The sequence below is a fragment of the Dermacentor albipictus genome, chromosome 5 (assembly GCF_038994185.2).
Source record: "Dermacentor albipictus isolate Rhodes 1998 colony chromosome 5, USDA_Dalb.pri_finalv2, whole genome shotgun sequence".
NCBI classification, from domain to species: domain Eukaryota; kingdom Metazoa; phylum Arthropoda; class Arachnida; order Ixodida; family Ixodidae; genus Dermacentor; species Dermacentor albipictus.
Genome location: NC_091825.1, coordinates 170,152,379 through 170,169,640, shown reverse-complemented (window position 1 = coordinate 170,169,640; position 17,262 = coordinate 170,152,379). Strand labels below are relative to the sequence as shown.

General features: G+C 45.8%; 1 protein-coding gene across 2 annotated transcripts in view; it reads right to left on the bottom strand.

The window, feature by feature from the left end:
* LOC139060239 (activating signal cointegrator 1 complex subunit 3-like) overlaps positions 1 to 17,262 on the bottom strand; it is a 462,385-nt gene that overhangs the window by 27,374 nt on the left and 417,749 nt on the right. For both annotated transcript variants that reach the window (XM_070539311.1, XM_070539312.1), the window contains one exon: positions 7,662 to 7,770. In XM_070539311.1, coding sequence (XP_070395412.1) covers positions 7,662 to 7,770 — 109 coding nt within the window. The remainder of the gene's footprint in view (positions 1 to 7,661; positions 7,771 to 17,262) is intronic.

The window sequence follows — 17,262 nt, the reverse complement described above, 5'->3', positions numbered from 1 at the left end:
TGTATCATTTGTTTATACTAGCAAAGGACCCTTGCTGCCCAAACGCGAAGCACTCTGCAGCCTCGAAATGTGGCTGAATTCAACCGTCGATAACACAGAGCTGAATTCATTCCTCCCTGATTTGGACATTTTTAGGTGGGATCGTGTAGGCAAATGCAGAGGAAGTGTCCTGATAGCTGCCCATCACAGCGTTTGTTGCTTCATTGTCGATATCACTTCACCTCTGGAAATTTTATCTGCTCTGTGCAATTCTTCATACCTACAAATTATTATCAGCGTATGCTATTGACCCCCCATTGCAGATGCTTCCTTCACTATTTACTTCCACAAGGCACTGCAATCTGCTATGACATCATTCAGTCATGCGCAGCTACTCCTCTTCCTAGACCTTCCTAGACGATGAGCAAAACGAGAACAAGGTGAAAGCAGGAGCCAATGTTTTGACAAGTGGACTTGTCTTCTTCAAGGCGACGTATGCTTTCCTCGCCACAGTATATATAGGTGGGGTTCTTGTAAAGGGGAGAGGGTGTCAGGTGAGAGGGTGAGGCAACGAGGGAAGGTGTGTTAGCGTGTCGAATTGAGAGTAAAGGAATGCTGTGCACAAGGCCAGACCCCCCCCCCCACAGTCTGTCAACGCACGCGTGTTAGACTAACAAGAAAGGTCTAGGTCAAGAAATCAAACTAAGTGTTGTTGCCTATAGCTTGAAATTTAGCATAGCGAATGGATTCTAAAGCTCCCTTTGAAACGTTTGTGCCTATTGGTTGCAATGTCTTGAACTTATGGATAAGGTATGATTCTTTGTATTTTCTTTCTCGTTCAGAACGGAAATTTGACTGTAAGATGTAGAGTTTAAGTTAATCAAAGTTATGACCTGGTTGGTTGAAATGCTCGGCGACGGCTTTGGGAAGCTTTTTAGCTGTGTCCGCGCACTGTCCGTTTAATCTGATGTTCATTGCTTGTCCTGTTTCACCGATATATTGTTTTTTTACAGAAGGAACATTCAAGCATATAAATCACATCCGAACTTGTACAAGTGAAGCTAGATTTGACTTCATGTGTATAGCTATTTGTGGTGCTTTTAATTTTAATGTCACTTTGAAGGTGCCTGCAGGTTTTGCACCTGGGGCGACAACATGCTTTTATTACGGGGGAATGCCGTTGGCTGACTTTTGCGTGCACTAACATGTCTTTAATGTTCCTGTTTCGCCGATAGGTAACCCTAGGTACATCCGGGAACGCTTTTCTCAGATGCTCGTTACTTGATAATATTGGGTGGTATTTTCTTAGGATGTTGTTTAAGTTTGGGAGTGCATTAGAATATTTTGTTATAAAGGCCGGCGGTCTGTCAGATTCTAGAGTGGGCTGTTTCTTTGCCAGTTCCGACTGTCTCTGCAATTTTGACGCAGTATCATAAGCTCTTTCGAGAGCAACTTGGGGATAGTTCCTTTCTGCTAGGGTTGTTTTAAGGTCATTTAGGTGGTGGATATAATCGCGGTCTTCGCTGCAGATTCTTCTTATTCATTTCGCTTGCCCGACAAAAATTTCTTGCTTGCAATGTCGCAGGTGATGACTGTTGTAGTCTAAATATTGCTGGCTATCTGTAGGCTTCTGGTAAAGTGTCGTTCTCAGTTTTCCATTTTCTATGTAGACTGTCGTGTCCAGGAAGTTGATCTGACTAGGAGAGTGGTGAGCAGTAAATTTAATACTCGGATGAAAGCAACTGAAATGGCTAATTAAATCGGTTAAGGTGCTTGTGCCGTGTTCCCATATTATGTATGTCGTCAATGTAACGAAGATAGGTGTGAGGTTTTAAAGGGTAGGATTTCAACAGGTCTGCTTCAAGCTGTCCCATGAAAATGTTCGCATACGTGGGAGTGAATGTTGTACCCATGCTAGTGCCGAAAGTTTGCAGGTAGTGAATAGAATCGAATTCGAAATAGTTGAGCGTGAGAACTAACCTAAGGAGTGATAAGCAAACTTCAGGAGCATGCGCTTGGGGATTGATTGCGAGGGATCTAGAAACGGCTTCAATTCCTTCAATCATGGGAATGTTGGTGTAAAGGGCAGACACATCCAAAGTGACTAGAATAGCGCGGTCGGAAAGGATTTGGTTGCCGTTGATGCCGTCGATAATTCGAAGGAAGTACGGCGTGTCTTGAATAAAAGATGGGAGGGTGGTGGGGATGTTTGACAGGTGGTGATTTAAGAATTTAAATAGTGACACAGTAGGTGTGTTATTAGGCACAATAGGCCGACCTGGGATTTCTGCTGTAAATATTTCTTCGACCGGAACTTTATGTATTTTAGGAAGAAGATAAAGGTGGCCTGATTCTTTGCTCTTGGGCATCATGAAGCGATATTCAGATTGCATGATTAGTTCCCTAGACAGGAGCTCCGCTGTTGTGTTTATCACAATATTGCTGTAATCTGAAGTTGGGTTAGAGTCGAGTTTTCTGTAATGGGTGTGGTTGCTCAGTTGTTTAGAGGCCTTATTCTTGTACTTTTCTATAGGCCGGATTACGATACTGCCGCCTTTGTCCGCTGGTTTTATTATAATATCATTCCTTTTCGCAAGTTCTTTAAACATTTGGTGTTGAGCGGGGATCAAATTTTTGCGTTTCCGGCAATGCCGCGCTGACTCTAGAATTTCCTTTGATATCAGTTTTATGTATAAATCTAGGTCTGGGAGCTGTTCTGTTTCTGGCGTCCACGTGCTAAGTGGTCTAAGAGAGTCTCTATCGCCTTTTCCTACATCTGGTCTATCGAAAAAGAACTCCTTGATGCGCATGCGTCGTGAAAACTTCTCCTGCAAGGCTTATGGAGTCCTCGTTGCCATTGTGTATACATGATTCTTAATATAGCACCACAAGAAAAAGTCATGAGGGTTGAGGACGGGTGACCTTGCCGGCCACAGGATAGGCCAGTTTCTCCCTATCCATTGCTCTGGGAAGGTAACATCAAGCTATGCTCGTGCTTGACTACATGTGTGGGCTGGAGCCTTGTCGCGATAATACCCCATTGCGTCAAGCCGGGCTAGTGGCATGTTGCAGCAGGAATCATCAACTGGCCCTTTGAGAAACTCACATACATACCTATTGCCGGTCAGAGTGTTGTTAAAAACACTGGGCCAATGAATGTGCTGTCATATATTCCACGCCAAATGTTAAAAGACTACTGATATTGGTGGGGGGACCTTCCTCGCCAGTGGGGATTTCGCTCACTCCAATAGTGTGCGTTGTGGATATTTACTTGTCAGTTTCGGGAAAAGTTCGCCTTGTCAGTCCAGATACCTTGGTGAGAAAGTCAGAATCCTGCTCCTCCTAAATCAAAGTCCAATTCGCAAAGTCAAGTCTCCTTTGGAGATCCTTTGACTCCAGGCATTGATGCAATCGCAGATGATAGGGGTGCAGTACAGCTGTTTTCAAAATCCTCCAGGTAGTTCAGTTGGACACACCGAGCTGTGCACCACGCTGCGCGTGCTAGCATGTGGATTAGCCGCCATGAAAGACAAAACGTTGGAGTGAGCTTTATTATTTATAACTGAAGCTATCTGCCTCTTTCTTGTGAAACTTCTGGTTTGCTTCATTGACTCGTAGGTGTTGAATATCGTCATCCCGCTGAGTCACATACTCGGGTGCCAGCTTCGAAATATTCTTGGAGCCTGCTGTCTCTGTCCGCTTGCAGCTCCTAGGACAAGAATCATGTCTTCTTTTCCCTCGTTGTAAAAAGGCCTCACGAAATTGCTCGCGTTCTAACAGCCGATGCATGATAGTCTGTTTATCACTGTCTAGAACTACCATCTAGCACCACCACTACGTCCATCAGGCGCTTTACGGAGCACAAGCGATAACGGTTGCTAGCTTAAATCGAACACACAATGCTTGCGGCAGCGCACTTATTGCTGTTTGTGCGCAGAATGCTTGGGAGCAGTGCAATCACGACGCGTAAACGGGCATGTTACATTGTGTTTTATTTTTTTTATTTCGTGGGCATCTACGGCAAACTGAAAGACACTAATACCTAATAGATAGAAAGACAGAAACTTTTTATTCGAACATTTTGCAAACCGCTCCGCAACCTTCTAATTGGAATTTTTTTTAGCTTCCTTGCTTAAGAAATTAGTTGATTAATCTTGACTAATTATCTAATTAAACAAAAAACAAAGATAGCGTGACACACTGCATACAAAAGCGAGCAACATGCATTTGGTCGCATCATCTTGAAGTACATCAGCGTATTCTTAAACTCTGGCTAAAGTTGGCTGAAACACCCTGTATAGTGCGTCAAACAAGGCAAATGTCTGATAGTGTGTTGATTTGGCTTGCCTCGTTGTATGGTTCGATGTATGACTTTAGAAAAGTCAATGCACCTTTGGTGTCAAATATTTATGAGAACATTAACCCACAAAGATTGAAAATTGAAAATCTAAAGCACGACTTTGGAAATGCCAATGCGCCTTTTGCATGAAAAGTTTATCTGATCTTTATACTTATAAAGTTTCGGAATTGAAATCCGTGCTCTCCGCGAGATGTGCGACGAGCCCGCTCGCCATCAATATGCCCTTGAAACTTTGTGCTCGGATGGGGCTCTTTACGTTATGTGACTCCAGGTGCATGGGTGCGGCCACGAAATCCAGCCTGAGTTCATAATCTTCGCGTCAAAATGTCTTTTCAAGCGTGAAAAATACATTCTAGAGAAAATCCAGAATGATTTCTGCTGCCGGGGGTTGTTTTGGTTGGCAGTGCATGACAGCACGAAAAAATTTTGGTGGTGGTGGTGAAGGGTTGAAGCCTCATAAGGGCCCCCCGGCTACGCCCCTGGTCTCTTCCCCCTCATTATGTGGGAATGTGCATATAGGCCACCGAACATAAACTTGCCCCTTATAGTGACCTCACACAGGGAGCCTTGGGAGGCAGTTTTCGCTCGAGCTGACTTGGAGACCCAGAAGGGTCTCTTAGACCAGGCTGGTCATACAGCAACAGCCACCCTTCCCATTCCCTTGTCTTTCCTATTTATTAAATAAAGTTTTTCAATCAATCGATCAATTGCACAGAACCGAGACTACACCAGTGCAAGCTAACCGAGTGTGCAGCTCTGTGACAGTGTGAGTGGTTTCGCTGTCATGGATGTACCGGTACGTCATCGCGCTTCCCCCCCACAGTGTCACTGACGTACCGGTACGTTCTCTATCGTGCGTTCAAAATTTCGCGACAGAGTGCAAAGCTGGCACTCCTGGATTGGCCATGCTATCTGTTGACTCTTTCTACAAGTTCGTATATTCGCACTGACTTGTGTTACTCCATGTATTGAAGAGTACGGCGCGACTGCCACTCCCCACTTTCTCTTTGCTGAGTGGCGCGGTGGCTCCGTGTTCGCTGTATCATGCGTCGCGCGCGTGTGGTTATGGGTTCAAGGGTTGTTCTGCCATCTCCGCTGGTTTGAAGGTTTTTATTTTAGAGCGCAGCTCTTTGGCGTCCGTTCCTGGGTTTCGCGTCGTCGTCGGCGTTGTCGTCGGCCTCGTAACCAGCTCCGCCCCCACTTTCATCCCCCCAGCGCTAGCAGCGACCGACTGATACCGCTGGATGCCGCTGACGCCGCTAGAGAGTCAAGATAACGTGACTGCATAGAACACCGTCGCCGCCATGCAGAAAGAGGAGGAAAGGGTCCCCCCCTCCCCCCCTGTTCTTGTGTGGCGGATAGGGTGCTCTTCAGTTGCCGACGCGCCGGTTATTTCACGTAGGCCCCGGCACGTCGACGAATACGTGACCACCTTCCCACGGCTAGACCTGGTTCTTCGCGCTGCGGAAGCGAGGGTATCATATTGTTTGTGTCGGCATCGGCGGCGTTGTCCCTGAAACCAACTCCGCAGCTGGGGTTGACTCACTATCGGCGTCAGCGGCATCAGTCAGTCGCTGCTATCTCTTCCCTCCTCCCTTTATCGTGTTGTCCGCTTGCTGCGCGCGCTTCTGCCCCCATCGTTTGCCGCTGGGTGTACACGCCGCCCCCCTCCCCCCTCTTCCTGCGAGTCTCCGGTTGTCAAAGCGCCGGCTCGAACTTAATTCCTTTCTTCGCTCCTCCTCCAATGCAACCCCTGTGCGGTGGCAATCAGAGAGCCAGATCGGTGGCGGCGGATCTGTATATGTGCACCGCCCGAGCCGAAATTGCCGCTGCCGTTCGCCCTGTGCGGTGGCAATCAGAGAGCCAGATCGGTGGCGGCAGATCTGTATATGTGCACCGCCCGAGCCGAAATTGCCGCTGCCGTTCGCCACTGCGAAATTATCTGCCAGTTCTTTCTGAGCCATGAGGGAGACGACCGATGGAAGTCCTCCGTCTGCTGCTGCTGCTGCTGCTGCTGCTAAACGAGCTGCCAGAGCAGAGGCCCAGCGCCGTCGCCGTCAGAATCCAGAGGTGCGTGCCGCCGAAGCAGAAGTTTACCGTCGCCGCTGTCGAGATGATCCAGGAGTACGCGTCGCCGAAGCAGAGGCTAAGCGCCGCCGCCGAGAAGACCCTGCCGTTCGCGCCGCCGAAGCGGAGGCTCATCGCCGCCGTCGAGAGCAACCAGCAGTAAGCGAGGCTGAAGCAGAAGCTCATCGCCGCCGCCGAGAAGACCCTGCAGTTCGCGCCGCCGAAGCGGAGGCTCATCGCCGCCGTCGAGAGCAACCAGCAGTAAGCGAGGCTGAAGCAGAAGCTCATCGCCGCCGCCGAGAAGACCCTGCCGTTCGCACCGCCGAAGCGGAGGCTCATCGCCGCCGTCGAGAGCAACCAGCAGTAAGCGAGGCTGAAGCAGAAGCTCATCGCCGTCGCAGAGAAGACTCTACCGTTCGCGCGGCCGAGGCCGAGGCCAAACGCAAACAAAGGCTCGCAAACAGTCGGTGCAACAAATGCTTTCCGGCGACAGTTTACAGACAATCCGTTTGGAACTTTGCCCCAATCTATCGAAAAGGTGAAACAGCTTATTTGCTGCGCTCAAATTTCGCATTAGGAAGTAACGTAATCGTCGGTAATTTTTTTTCTTCTGTTGATGTGCCTGCTACGGCGCGTCAAGTTCAGGCGCACGTGCCGTTGCCTCTCCGAAAAGGGTGACTCGTTGCTGCATTCGCTCTCTCGCCGCACCCTCGCTTCCGACTTGCAGCAGTAAATGTAAAGCCCTTCGAACTTTGTTTAGCCTTTTTCCATCTCCCTCTGTCATCTTGATCACGCAACGTCCCATTTATCTCCGTTGTGCGGGCGACTGAAAGCGCATCCTCCCTGCGCGCGGTTACTTTCGGATGGCTCAGCACGCGGGACCTTCGTCTGCTCATTGGAGCGGTGGCTCAATTCCGATTCAGAATACGAGCCGAGCTCGGATTCGGACTCGGACAGAGTCGCATGCGAGGAAGAGGGTTCCACATCGTCAGATTCGGATGTTGAAGGGATTTTATAGTCAGGCTGATGATGATGATGATGTTTACTAACAACAGCTGCAGAACACTGAAAGCTGTATATTGCATTGACTATGTTATTTGTATACCAATTATAATCAAAAATAAATTGCTATGTTCATTCCCTGTTATGCTCGTTCCCTGAAACCAAGCCGACACTGGGGGTGCGTTACGGCCAGAAAGGTCCGACACTGAAAGGGTTAAAGTAGGTTTCACAATGTCATTTGCCAATTACGTACGGTGAGGTTCCAGCTTGACCTGCGTCCACTCCTTTGTAGTCGGAGTGGATAATCCTTGAATGCAGATCCTGACACTCTGATTGGGAAGTTGCCTGAGGGTGTCCATCACCTGCGAACAGAAAAACACAGATGGGTAAATGCCCTGTCATGGTGAACAGCTTCTAAGTATCTGTTACGCTAGCATCTGGCGCGAAGTACCATGCATGCCATCGCAATGTTGAAGTTATGAGGGTACAAAGATAGTTTCCTGAAGTTCAGGTTTACAGAAATCGGTGGTAAGTCGCAATGTGTTTTGTGCAATGAAGTGCTTGCACAAAGCTTCCTTGCACCAACCAAGCTAGCCCGCTACCTTTGGACAAAGCAACCAGCCTATCAAGGCAAGGACCTTGACTTAAGTGAAGCAATGGAAGTCGTAGTCCCAGAAACTTGATGTACTTGGGCTGTACACGCCACTAACGTTATATCATCTGCAAATAAAACACTTGGATTTTTGCGACGTCATCTACATAACGCATCTAAGAACGTAAAATTGTTAGCTTATAAAACTCTCGTGCGAACAAAATTGGAATATGCTTCACCAATTTGGAACCCACAACAAGCTTATACTCAAGACGCCCTTGAGTCACTTCAAAACCGTGTCATGCATCGTTCGTATTCTTATGATGTGAGTGTGTCATCACTAAAATTAGAATCTAATTTACCCCTTCTCTCATGTCGCCGCCGTATCGCCAGTCTTCCTTTATTCTATAAACTTCTTCATAGGTCGATGGGAATCCCGCCACACACTGTTCCACCAACACGCATATCTAATCGCACTGGTCATCCTCTTCAAGTCGCGTGCCCACGTGCATGCACCGTTACCTTTTCTACGTCATTTTTTTCCTCGTACAGCTGCTGACTGGAATGGCCTTCCGGGCGACACCGCTGCCATCCCTTGTCCATCCATTTTCATAGAAAGTGTCACCAATCACCTTTCACCATAGATTAACACATGGTTTCTGCTTATTTCTGTGTAACCCACCCCTTATGTAATACCCCGTTACGGGGTCTTTAAGGAATAAAAATGAAACGAAATGAAACCCAAGAAATGTAAGATGTTAGACAGTTTAATAAGAGGCTGCCAATTAACCTTGCTTTAGTCATTGATCGGTAGCGGCATGTCTGCTAGTTTCCCGCTAGTTTCCTTTTGTCGTGGATGAGAGCTGCGACGTGTCTGGCAGCCCACAGCTCATCATGTTTGCACGTTTCGTCGATAAGCCATTGCCTAAGAGTTGCTTTGTGCAAAGAGCTTGAAACAACAGTGAAAGATAAAGACTTCTTCAATGCTACCGATAGTTTTTTTTTGTTCTGCATGGACTTATACCCATGCCACACGGGCAAGGTTAGTGCCATTGAAAGTGTAATACCCCTGCCACATGGGCACAGAAAATGACATTAACTGGCTAATGCCTTAAACTTTAATGTCATTCGCGGGGTGCCAAACGGACATGCTTAATGGCATTAAAGCTTAATGCCATTCGCGACGTAGTGCGTTCTCATAACTCACTTTGCCGTCAAATGCCTACTCTCGTTCCCAATGTCTTGACATTCCGACGTGACAAAACGAATTATTAGTGAAGAACTATTAATATGTTATTCACTTTTGTTTAGCGAGAGCTCTTTTTCTGCGGCACAGTGCGTTCTTACATTTATTACAATTCACTTCCCCATCGAATGCGTATTCTCGTTTCCAATGTTCCCTCCGTTGCCATGGTGACCACATTTTGACGCTATTAAACAAACTTGTAGATGAAAACAATAAATATATTCTTCAATTTTGCAAAGAGGGGCTCTTTATTTTTACAGAGATCAGCAGGCAATTTTGCCACTACGAAAAAGATAGTTCTTTATAGGCTTGTTCTAAATCCAGTAAAAAATCCAGCCAAATCCAGGAAAAAGCAAAGCAAGAGCGCAACATTTGAACACATTGTCACATTGTCGTCTGTCGCAACACGTTTTGTGTAGTCGTTCACAGGCATTCTTTTTTGTGTGTGTGTGTGAAAATGGATAAAACCAAGGACCGCGCCAACTGGACCGACAGTGAGACAGAAGCACTGATAAACTTATAGGAGGAAAACCTCGGCCAGTTACATAGCCATAAACGAAATGGAAAAATGTATGAGTCCACTAGAGTAGCCCTAGCAGAGCTAGTTATGATTAAAACTAAAATGCAGGTGCATTCCAAGATAAAAAATCTGCGGTGGAAATACAGCTTTTGCTTCATGTGTTTGCACTAACGACGCATTGTAATGTGCCTGTCAATGCCAGTACAACGTGTATTTAGCTTTTTGTGTGCATGCGCTGGTGTTTTGCTAGCCTGAATCGTTTTGCTAAAGTGTTATAATCGCGAAAGCAAGTAGCAGCGCATGCATTAACCATGCATGCCTGCACGCCCTGCTTGGACGGTTATTATTATTAAATTATGAGGTTTACGTGCTCAAACCACTTTCTGTATGAGGCACGTCGTAGTGAGTGGGGGACTACGGAAATTTTGACCACCTGCGTGGTCACACATGGGATTCTTTAACAAACCTAGGGTTCTTTAACATACACCTAAATATAAGTACACGGGTGTTTTGACATTTCGTCAGAACTCTCATCAGCAACCGTGTGATAATTTCTACTAACGCACTCGCCCCGTCCTTATGTTCTCCCCTGTCGGGGATCGTGTTATTGACGAATCCATTGTATGACGTGGGCCAACTACCCCAACAGCAAGCACTATTAGAGAATTTAGACATTAAGCCACCAGTTGATTCAAAAGCACTAGAATATAGTGCTGTTTTTTGTATATTGAATGTTGGTGTAGGATTAATGACATCTTGCGGTTTCAGGAACTATACCCAGAAGAAAACCACTGGCCAGGGAGGGATCCCATGGAAGTACTATTGGAAAATCCATAGTTTCCTGGGATCCCTTCCATCAAACAACTTGGAGTTGGTGGTGGAGAGTACCTGCCAGGCACCAACTGTTAGCAAAGTGAGTGCATCGGTGACTATGTCAATTTTTTGCATACATGCACAGGGAAACTTCTCCAGAATGTTTCAACTTATGCAAAATTTGTGTTATTTTTACTTTTGTGCTAACAAAGTTGTGTTCTCTGATGTCAGTGATTTCTGATTTCACGACACTATGCAGATAATTCGAGGCATGGAAACAGGCGATTCCGTGCCTGCTGACGATGCCGCTACCTTATACGACATCGACTGGGTTCCAACAGATGATGAGCCACCCATGCTATTGGAGCCACCCACGCTATTGGAGCCACGAACAAGCTGCCCCTCATCACCAATGACAGCACTACAGAGCAGTGAAGTGCTCAGCACACCAGGACGGCAGCCAATAGCAGCAAAGCGCAAGCGCTGTGCTGCCAACAGCGCTTCCAGTGAAATAAGGGAGCTGATATCTGAGCAGCGGGCTCCAAGAGCCATGTTGGAGCAATCGATTAAAGATGAAAAGGAGTGCCATGAGCGGGAGCTTCGATTGCAGGAAGAAGGCGCAAAAAGAGAGCAGGTGCTCATCAACATGTGGAATTCATTTAAAAAATAACAGGTTTTAAAGAGATGTATTGTTTTATAATGTGATATTTTTCAGTAATTTCTTTTATACTGCAGTGCAGTGAAATGTGATATTTTTTTATTAAGGGGGGATGTAGGCTGTAGGGTCAACTTTTGAAGTGCTCAACCAATTTTCATGAAATTTTCAGGAGTAGGTGATCTTGTTGTCATTAGAATATCTTCCAAATATCAGCGCCCTAGCAAAATGAGGAAAAAAGCTATAACTGTGAAATTGAGCGACCTTGTATGTCAACTTAGGAAAACTATCGTTTACAATATAATGAAAATATACAAATTATTTGTGGTTAGATACCTTCTAGATGGTTTATAGTGCAAGATAAGGCCTGTTGCACATTTTTTATGTCATTTCTGTAAAAATGCCATCACTCTGAAAATGAAGATTATTTTTTTCGCTGTCATTACATGTCAAAGATATGCTAAATATTATATGTTGGAGAAAACTTACGCATCTGAAAAGTACTTTATCTTGTTCCTCATGAAATTTTACTGTAGAAATAGGGTTCGAAGCAGCACTTGGTGATGCAGTTTGGAAATGATACTTTTCCTAAAGCTCTTTTTTTTTTGCAAAAAGTACAAACTGAGAAAAATCAGTTCAAAGATTTCAGAGCATTTATTCTGATGATCAGAAAAAATTAATCAAAGTGCCCTGCTGCATATGTCGGGTCCTCCTCTTTAACACGACGGTGCTCTGTGGCGATCACTTCAAGGCGTCATCTTTTTTTTTCAGCTTTAGAGCTATCCATCGCTCTTGCCTGCGCTCGTGAAATGGCTTGCTTCGTTGCTTGCTGAATGTGCTTATTCGTCTGGACTCCATGTTCAAGTTCCAGCTTGTCGAGAACTTTCTTGATGCCACATGCTCCTTCATTGAATTCTGTCACAGCCAGTGCTGCTGCAGTCTCCACTGTTCGCAGTGACGCAAATTCTGTCTTTGGGCACCTTTTCCATACAAGAGCATTGACGGACTCGTTTGCATTCTGTGTCTGCATCCTTGAACATTACGCAAGAAGCTCTGGCTTACTAAGCCTGTTGTAGACAGGTACCAGCTCTTTGGCAACGTCTCTGCTGAAAGCTGGACGATGGATCTTGGCACTGATGGCTTGCTCGCTGCAACTAGGGCTCTGTGCCGACTGTAGTGACGCCAAGAGTCCTCACCAACTGGGCAATCGTCGTGTCGTGGGACTTCATCTGTTCAATAGGAGTGAAAAAGCGTCACAAATACTCCTCGTGGCATTTTTTTTTTACATCTGGAGCATTGTCTTTCAGGGTAGATGCACAGTAAGCAGAGAGTTTTTTTACAGTTTGTGTCAGCTTCCCCTTGCCCCGAGACCTTTCGTCGTTCTCTTTAGTTTCTATAGTGTTTCTTTAGTTTCTTCTATTGTGCGAAAAACAAACTTCCTAACTTGGGCATTCACTTTGCGTTTTGTTTCTTGCCTGCTATGCGGCCGGTTTGGAAAAACAGCATTCAGAGTAGTGTTCGACAGGAAACGGGAGCCACCAACTTGAAGGGAAAAAAACTAATTTTTTTTCCTTTCTACTGCTGAGATAACTACCAAACTTGGTGATGAGATTCCTTATTAAACAACCAATTCAGAACTCAGAAAAAAAAAACATGTTTTTTTCACCGAAATCGGTATTTTAGCCCCGCATCCCCCCTTAAAGTGTTATAATTCTAATGTTTATACTGTTTGTGAAATAAAGTTGTGATATTTTTTATTGATGTGATGTTTGTTAGTGATTTCATTTGCACCTACAAAACAAACATGGTGCAACATTCATCACAGTAATGAATCATTGACTTCATGTTCTGTGGATGAATAAGTGCATAAAAACAAGACAATAGAAATACAGTTAGAACATTGTTTATTGCAGAACACAAGATGGCATAGAAAGGCATTTAGAGAAATTCATACTAGCTTGGCAGGAGAACAAGGATTCATGATAGACAGTAGTCTTCTACAAATGCAGCATTATGCGAATGTTCACTGATTTTCTTTAAAAAAATATTTTGCTAGAGCAGCTTGAACAGCACGTCCATTGCTGGCTTGAGCTTGTGTGGTGTGCTGCGGCAGCTCATACAGCACATCTGTGGCAGCTCGTTCATTCTCCCACTGCAATTCTATGTGGTCTTTTAACCCTTCACAAACATTGTGGAGCGCACAGCATGCATTGATCACCATTGTCGCTGTAGGAATGGTGCATTCCATGCACTTTAAGGTGAAGCGAAACCTAGCCTTCAAACGGCCAAAAGCGTTTTCAACCATCCGTCTTGTTTTAGAAAGGTTGTAATTTAACGCACCCTCGGGTGTGCCAGGTGAAGCATTTGTGTACGGTTTCTGCAGATTTGCACTGAGGGCAAATGCCTGGCCGCAGAGAACGATAGGCGGCACCTGCACTCCTTCAATCAGAGCTGTTGGCCCATTGAAAAGTTCGCTTTCAATGAGTGCGCACAAGCTTGAGCGGCTGTACACGTACGAGTCATGGCACCGCCCTGGTGACCCAATGTTCACATAGCGGAAGCGATAGTGGTGGTCAACCAGTGCCAGTAGTATGATGCGTGGTAAGACCTGGTAATACCTGCAAGAGAAACGAGACAAATTTTAATGTTGTCCAGAGGACATGGAATTGGGCTGTGTTGAGCATAAATACTGAAAAACACTGAGATCGCACCCATTTGTAATATAGTTGGCAACTGCTTGCCATTAATGTATCTACAAGAATTTACAAAAGTGACAACATGAATTGGGCTGTGTTGAGCATAAATACTGAAAAACACTGAGATCACACCTATTTGTAATATAGCATGCAACTGCTTGCCATTAATGTATCTACAAGAATTTACAAAAGCGACAACATGGATACGGCACTTTTTTTACCCACCAGCCTTTGTAGTTGTGACAATCGCTGGCTTGGCCCTTCGGAGGGGACACTGGGAAGTGGCAGCCATCCAAAGCACCAAATACTTGTGGAAATCCAGTCATCGTGAAGAATTCGCGAACGTGCTTGCCCATTTTGGTGGGCGGCACCATAGTTAGCCACTCCTGTGCAAGGTTACGAAGGACAGCAGCACAAAAGTCCTTGTATATCATGTTCACTGTGGAGCGTCCCACACCAAAGAGCTCGCCCACTGACCGATCTTCTGCTGTCGAGCAAAGCCGGAACAGTGCAATCCCAACTCTTTTCTCGACAGAAATTCTGTCTGTCATGACGGTGTCTTGTCTCTGCAAATAGGCGTGGCAGGCATCCATAATGTACCTGTATGTGGCGTGGGAGACACGGAAAAACCTTTTAAAGTTCGCTTCACCCAACTGAGGCAATGTGTCCTCGAACCAACGCGAGTTCTTCGGAAACCACCACTGCTGCCTGGGCACAGCGCCAAATGAACGCACGACTACAGCACTAATCATGAGTGCGTTAGCCAGGAGAAGCTGTTCGATTGCATGGCGGCGACTCCTTGCCTTGTTGCCCTCATACTGTAGCCTTCGAATTTCTCGACAATGTTTGGCCCGAAGAAGCACATACGCCGTAACAAGCTGGAGCACACAGTCAAAGTCTTCAGGATCACTGCTTGGAAGCTTTGTTGCTGTGAGCGCCATTTTTCAAATTTTAATGCTTTGGCTACACTATGGATTAGCCGTTCTGCTAGCTTCGGCTTGAAACAGCTTACGGCTGGGTGCAAGAATGACATTCCTGAAGTAAAATACATAAAATACGCCTATTGATGATTCTTATGCCATTTATTAAACATTTGCTCCCTAAATACCTCTTTTTTATTGTATTACGATTGACAAGCAAACCTAAGCGTTTCACTGCAGCTATGGTCATCGCGACGCTTAATGCCATTAAGTATGCGCGTGTAGCAGCGAACGAAATATAATGGCATTAAGAAAGTTAAGGCTTTACTTGGGATGAGTGTGTGGGAGTGTGCAGTGACGGTGCCACTGCAATGGTTGGCACATTGGCAGGTTTGCTGAGCCTTGTGAAGCAAGCTCAGTCTTATTTATGCATTGTGCGCTTCACAGGAAGGTTTGGCATCAAAGTAACTGAGCCAAGAGCTAGCGAGCATGATGCAGCATGTTGTCAAAGTTGGGAACAGCATCAAAGGAAGGCCTAAGCCCAGTTGCCTTTTCAACATGCTTTGCGAAGAGATGGTTTCAGAACACCAGCATGTGCTTTTACGAACGGAGGTGTGTTGGCTGTTGTGCTGAGAAAAGCACAGGCCGGGCTGTTTTAGCTTTGGGAAAAAAGTGAGTGTTTTAACCCTTTCACCCTCAAATTAATTCCAGAAAAAAAATTGCAAATTCTTTTTATGTAGTCATAATTGCTTTTTTATGTCATTCTGATTCTGAAACTATATTACTTGATAGGTTACTGGTTACGATTAACACAAAAATAAAATAATAAAAGATGTTCTCGAGGGCTGCTTTTCTCGATGCCGCCTGTAACTTGTTTTTGGTACTGAGAGCAGCACAACATGGGACTGAGAAGTGTGGCTCTTGATTACCCATATTGGTACAGTCTCCCATGATGAGTACAGCTCAGGATTGGAGTTTAAAGGGTTAATGCTATCAGCATTATTAGGGTACATCACAAATTATTTGCAGTCTATCTGTGTTTCCTGTTTTCCCATAAACTTGGGTCCCTGGGTAGTCCGTAGCGTAATGGTCAGAGCATCGGGCTGAGGGAACTGGGTTTAAAACCGATCCTCGGGCACACTTGGGTCATGGGTGTCAGTTAACCCGTTTCACGCCAACTTGTGTTACTAGTGTAGTGAACCGAAGGGTCACCACTATAGGGAACCGAGGTGCAGCAGCGGAGCGGCCGACCAACAGGACCAGTGCAGCAGGTTTCTAGAACAGCACTGCGCATGCCGAGCTTGTGCATCGAGCATGCGCTGCACCCTCCCATCCCTCCTCTTTCACCAAGGCGCTGGCTGAGAACGCCAACCTTAGCACCCCTGCGATACGGCGTCGGTGGGCACTACACTAGGTATGTGCTACTGCTTATGTGCTGCTCTACAATGAACCTGTTTAACACCCACTTGGTTGGTCACTGGGTAATGCCACTGGGTATGTGCGGCAAAGTATGTGCAAGTCTCCAAGTAAACCTGTTTCACGCCAACTTGGGTCCCTGGCTATGAGCCAGTCTTCAATGAATGTCTTTTCCACTGACTTGGGTGCCCTGCTGTGTGTAACTGGGTGTGTGTCGCTCTTCAAGGAATCTCCTTGGGGCCAACTTGGGTCTCTGGGTATGTGCCTTTGGGTATGTGCCGTTCTTCAATGACAAAAAAAATAATTTTTTTTTAGGTGGTGGGCGGAGTTGAACCAGCATCAAACTATTACGACAACCTTGTCTGAACATATATTCACACATGCGCCATGCAGGGACTTACTGTGGCAGCACTAGATGGCACAGCGTGTTCAGAGAGAAGTGTGAGGGAGCATCCTGGCTACACAGACGCCTCATACATAATGCGTTTCAGCAGTTGCATTATTGCGCGTCAATACATCGCTTCAATGTTAATAGCAGTAACATTGACATTCACTGTGACATTGGTTCTGCAGAATTTTTTCTAGCAAAAGACAAGGGGCGTTGAAAGCTTTCAAAGTCCTTTTATTCTCACCGAGCTTGCCTATCTCTGTGACAAGTTCGAGAAGCTCAATCACCTAAATTACAGCATGCAAGTGGTTGGGAGTATTGTTGTACCGTCTGGTGACACGTGAAGGGCTTCTGTAGCAAACTTCAAGGTTGGCCGGGTCAGGTGGGAAGAGATGATTATTTTTCATTTAAATTGCCAAGTAACTTTGCAACACATGAGACTTAACTCATGAAAGTGTTGATGCTGAAAATGAGCTGATGCAGCTTCTACGAAATGCTGTAATGAAGGCAAAGTTTGTCACTGTGGACCTCGAAACATTTTGGTGGACCTTGAAACAAGGCAGGCTCTAAAAACAGAGCAGCGACATCTGCTGTTTGCCATATCTGTT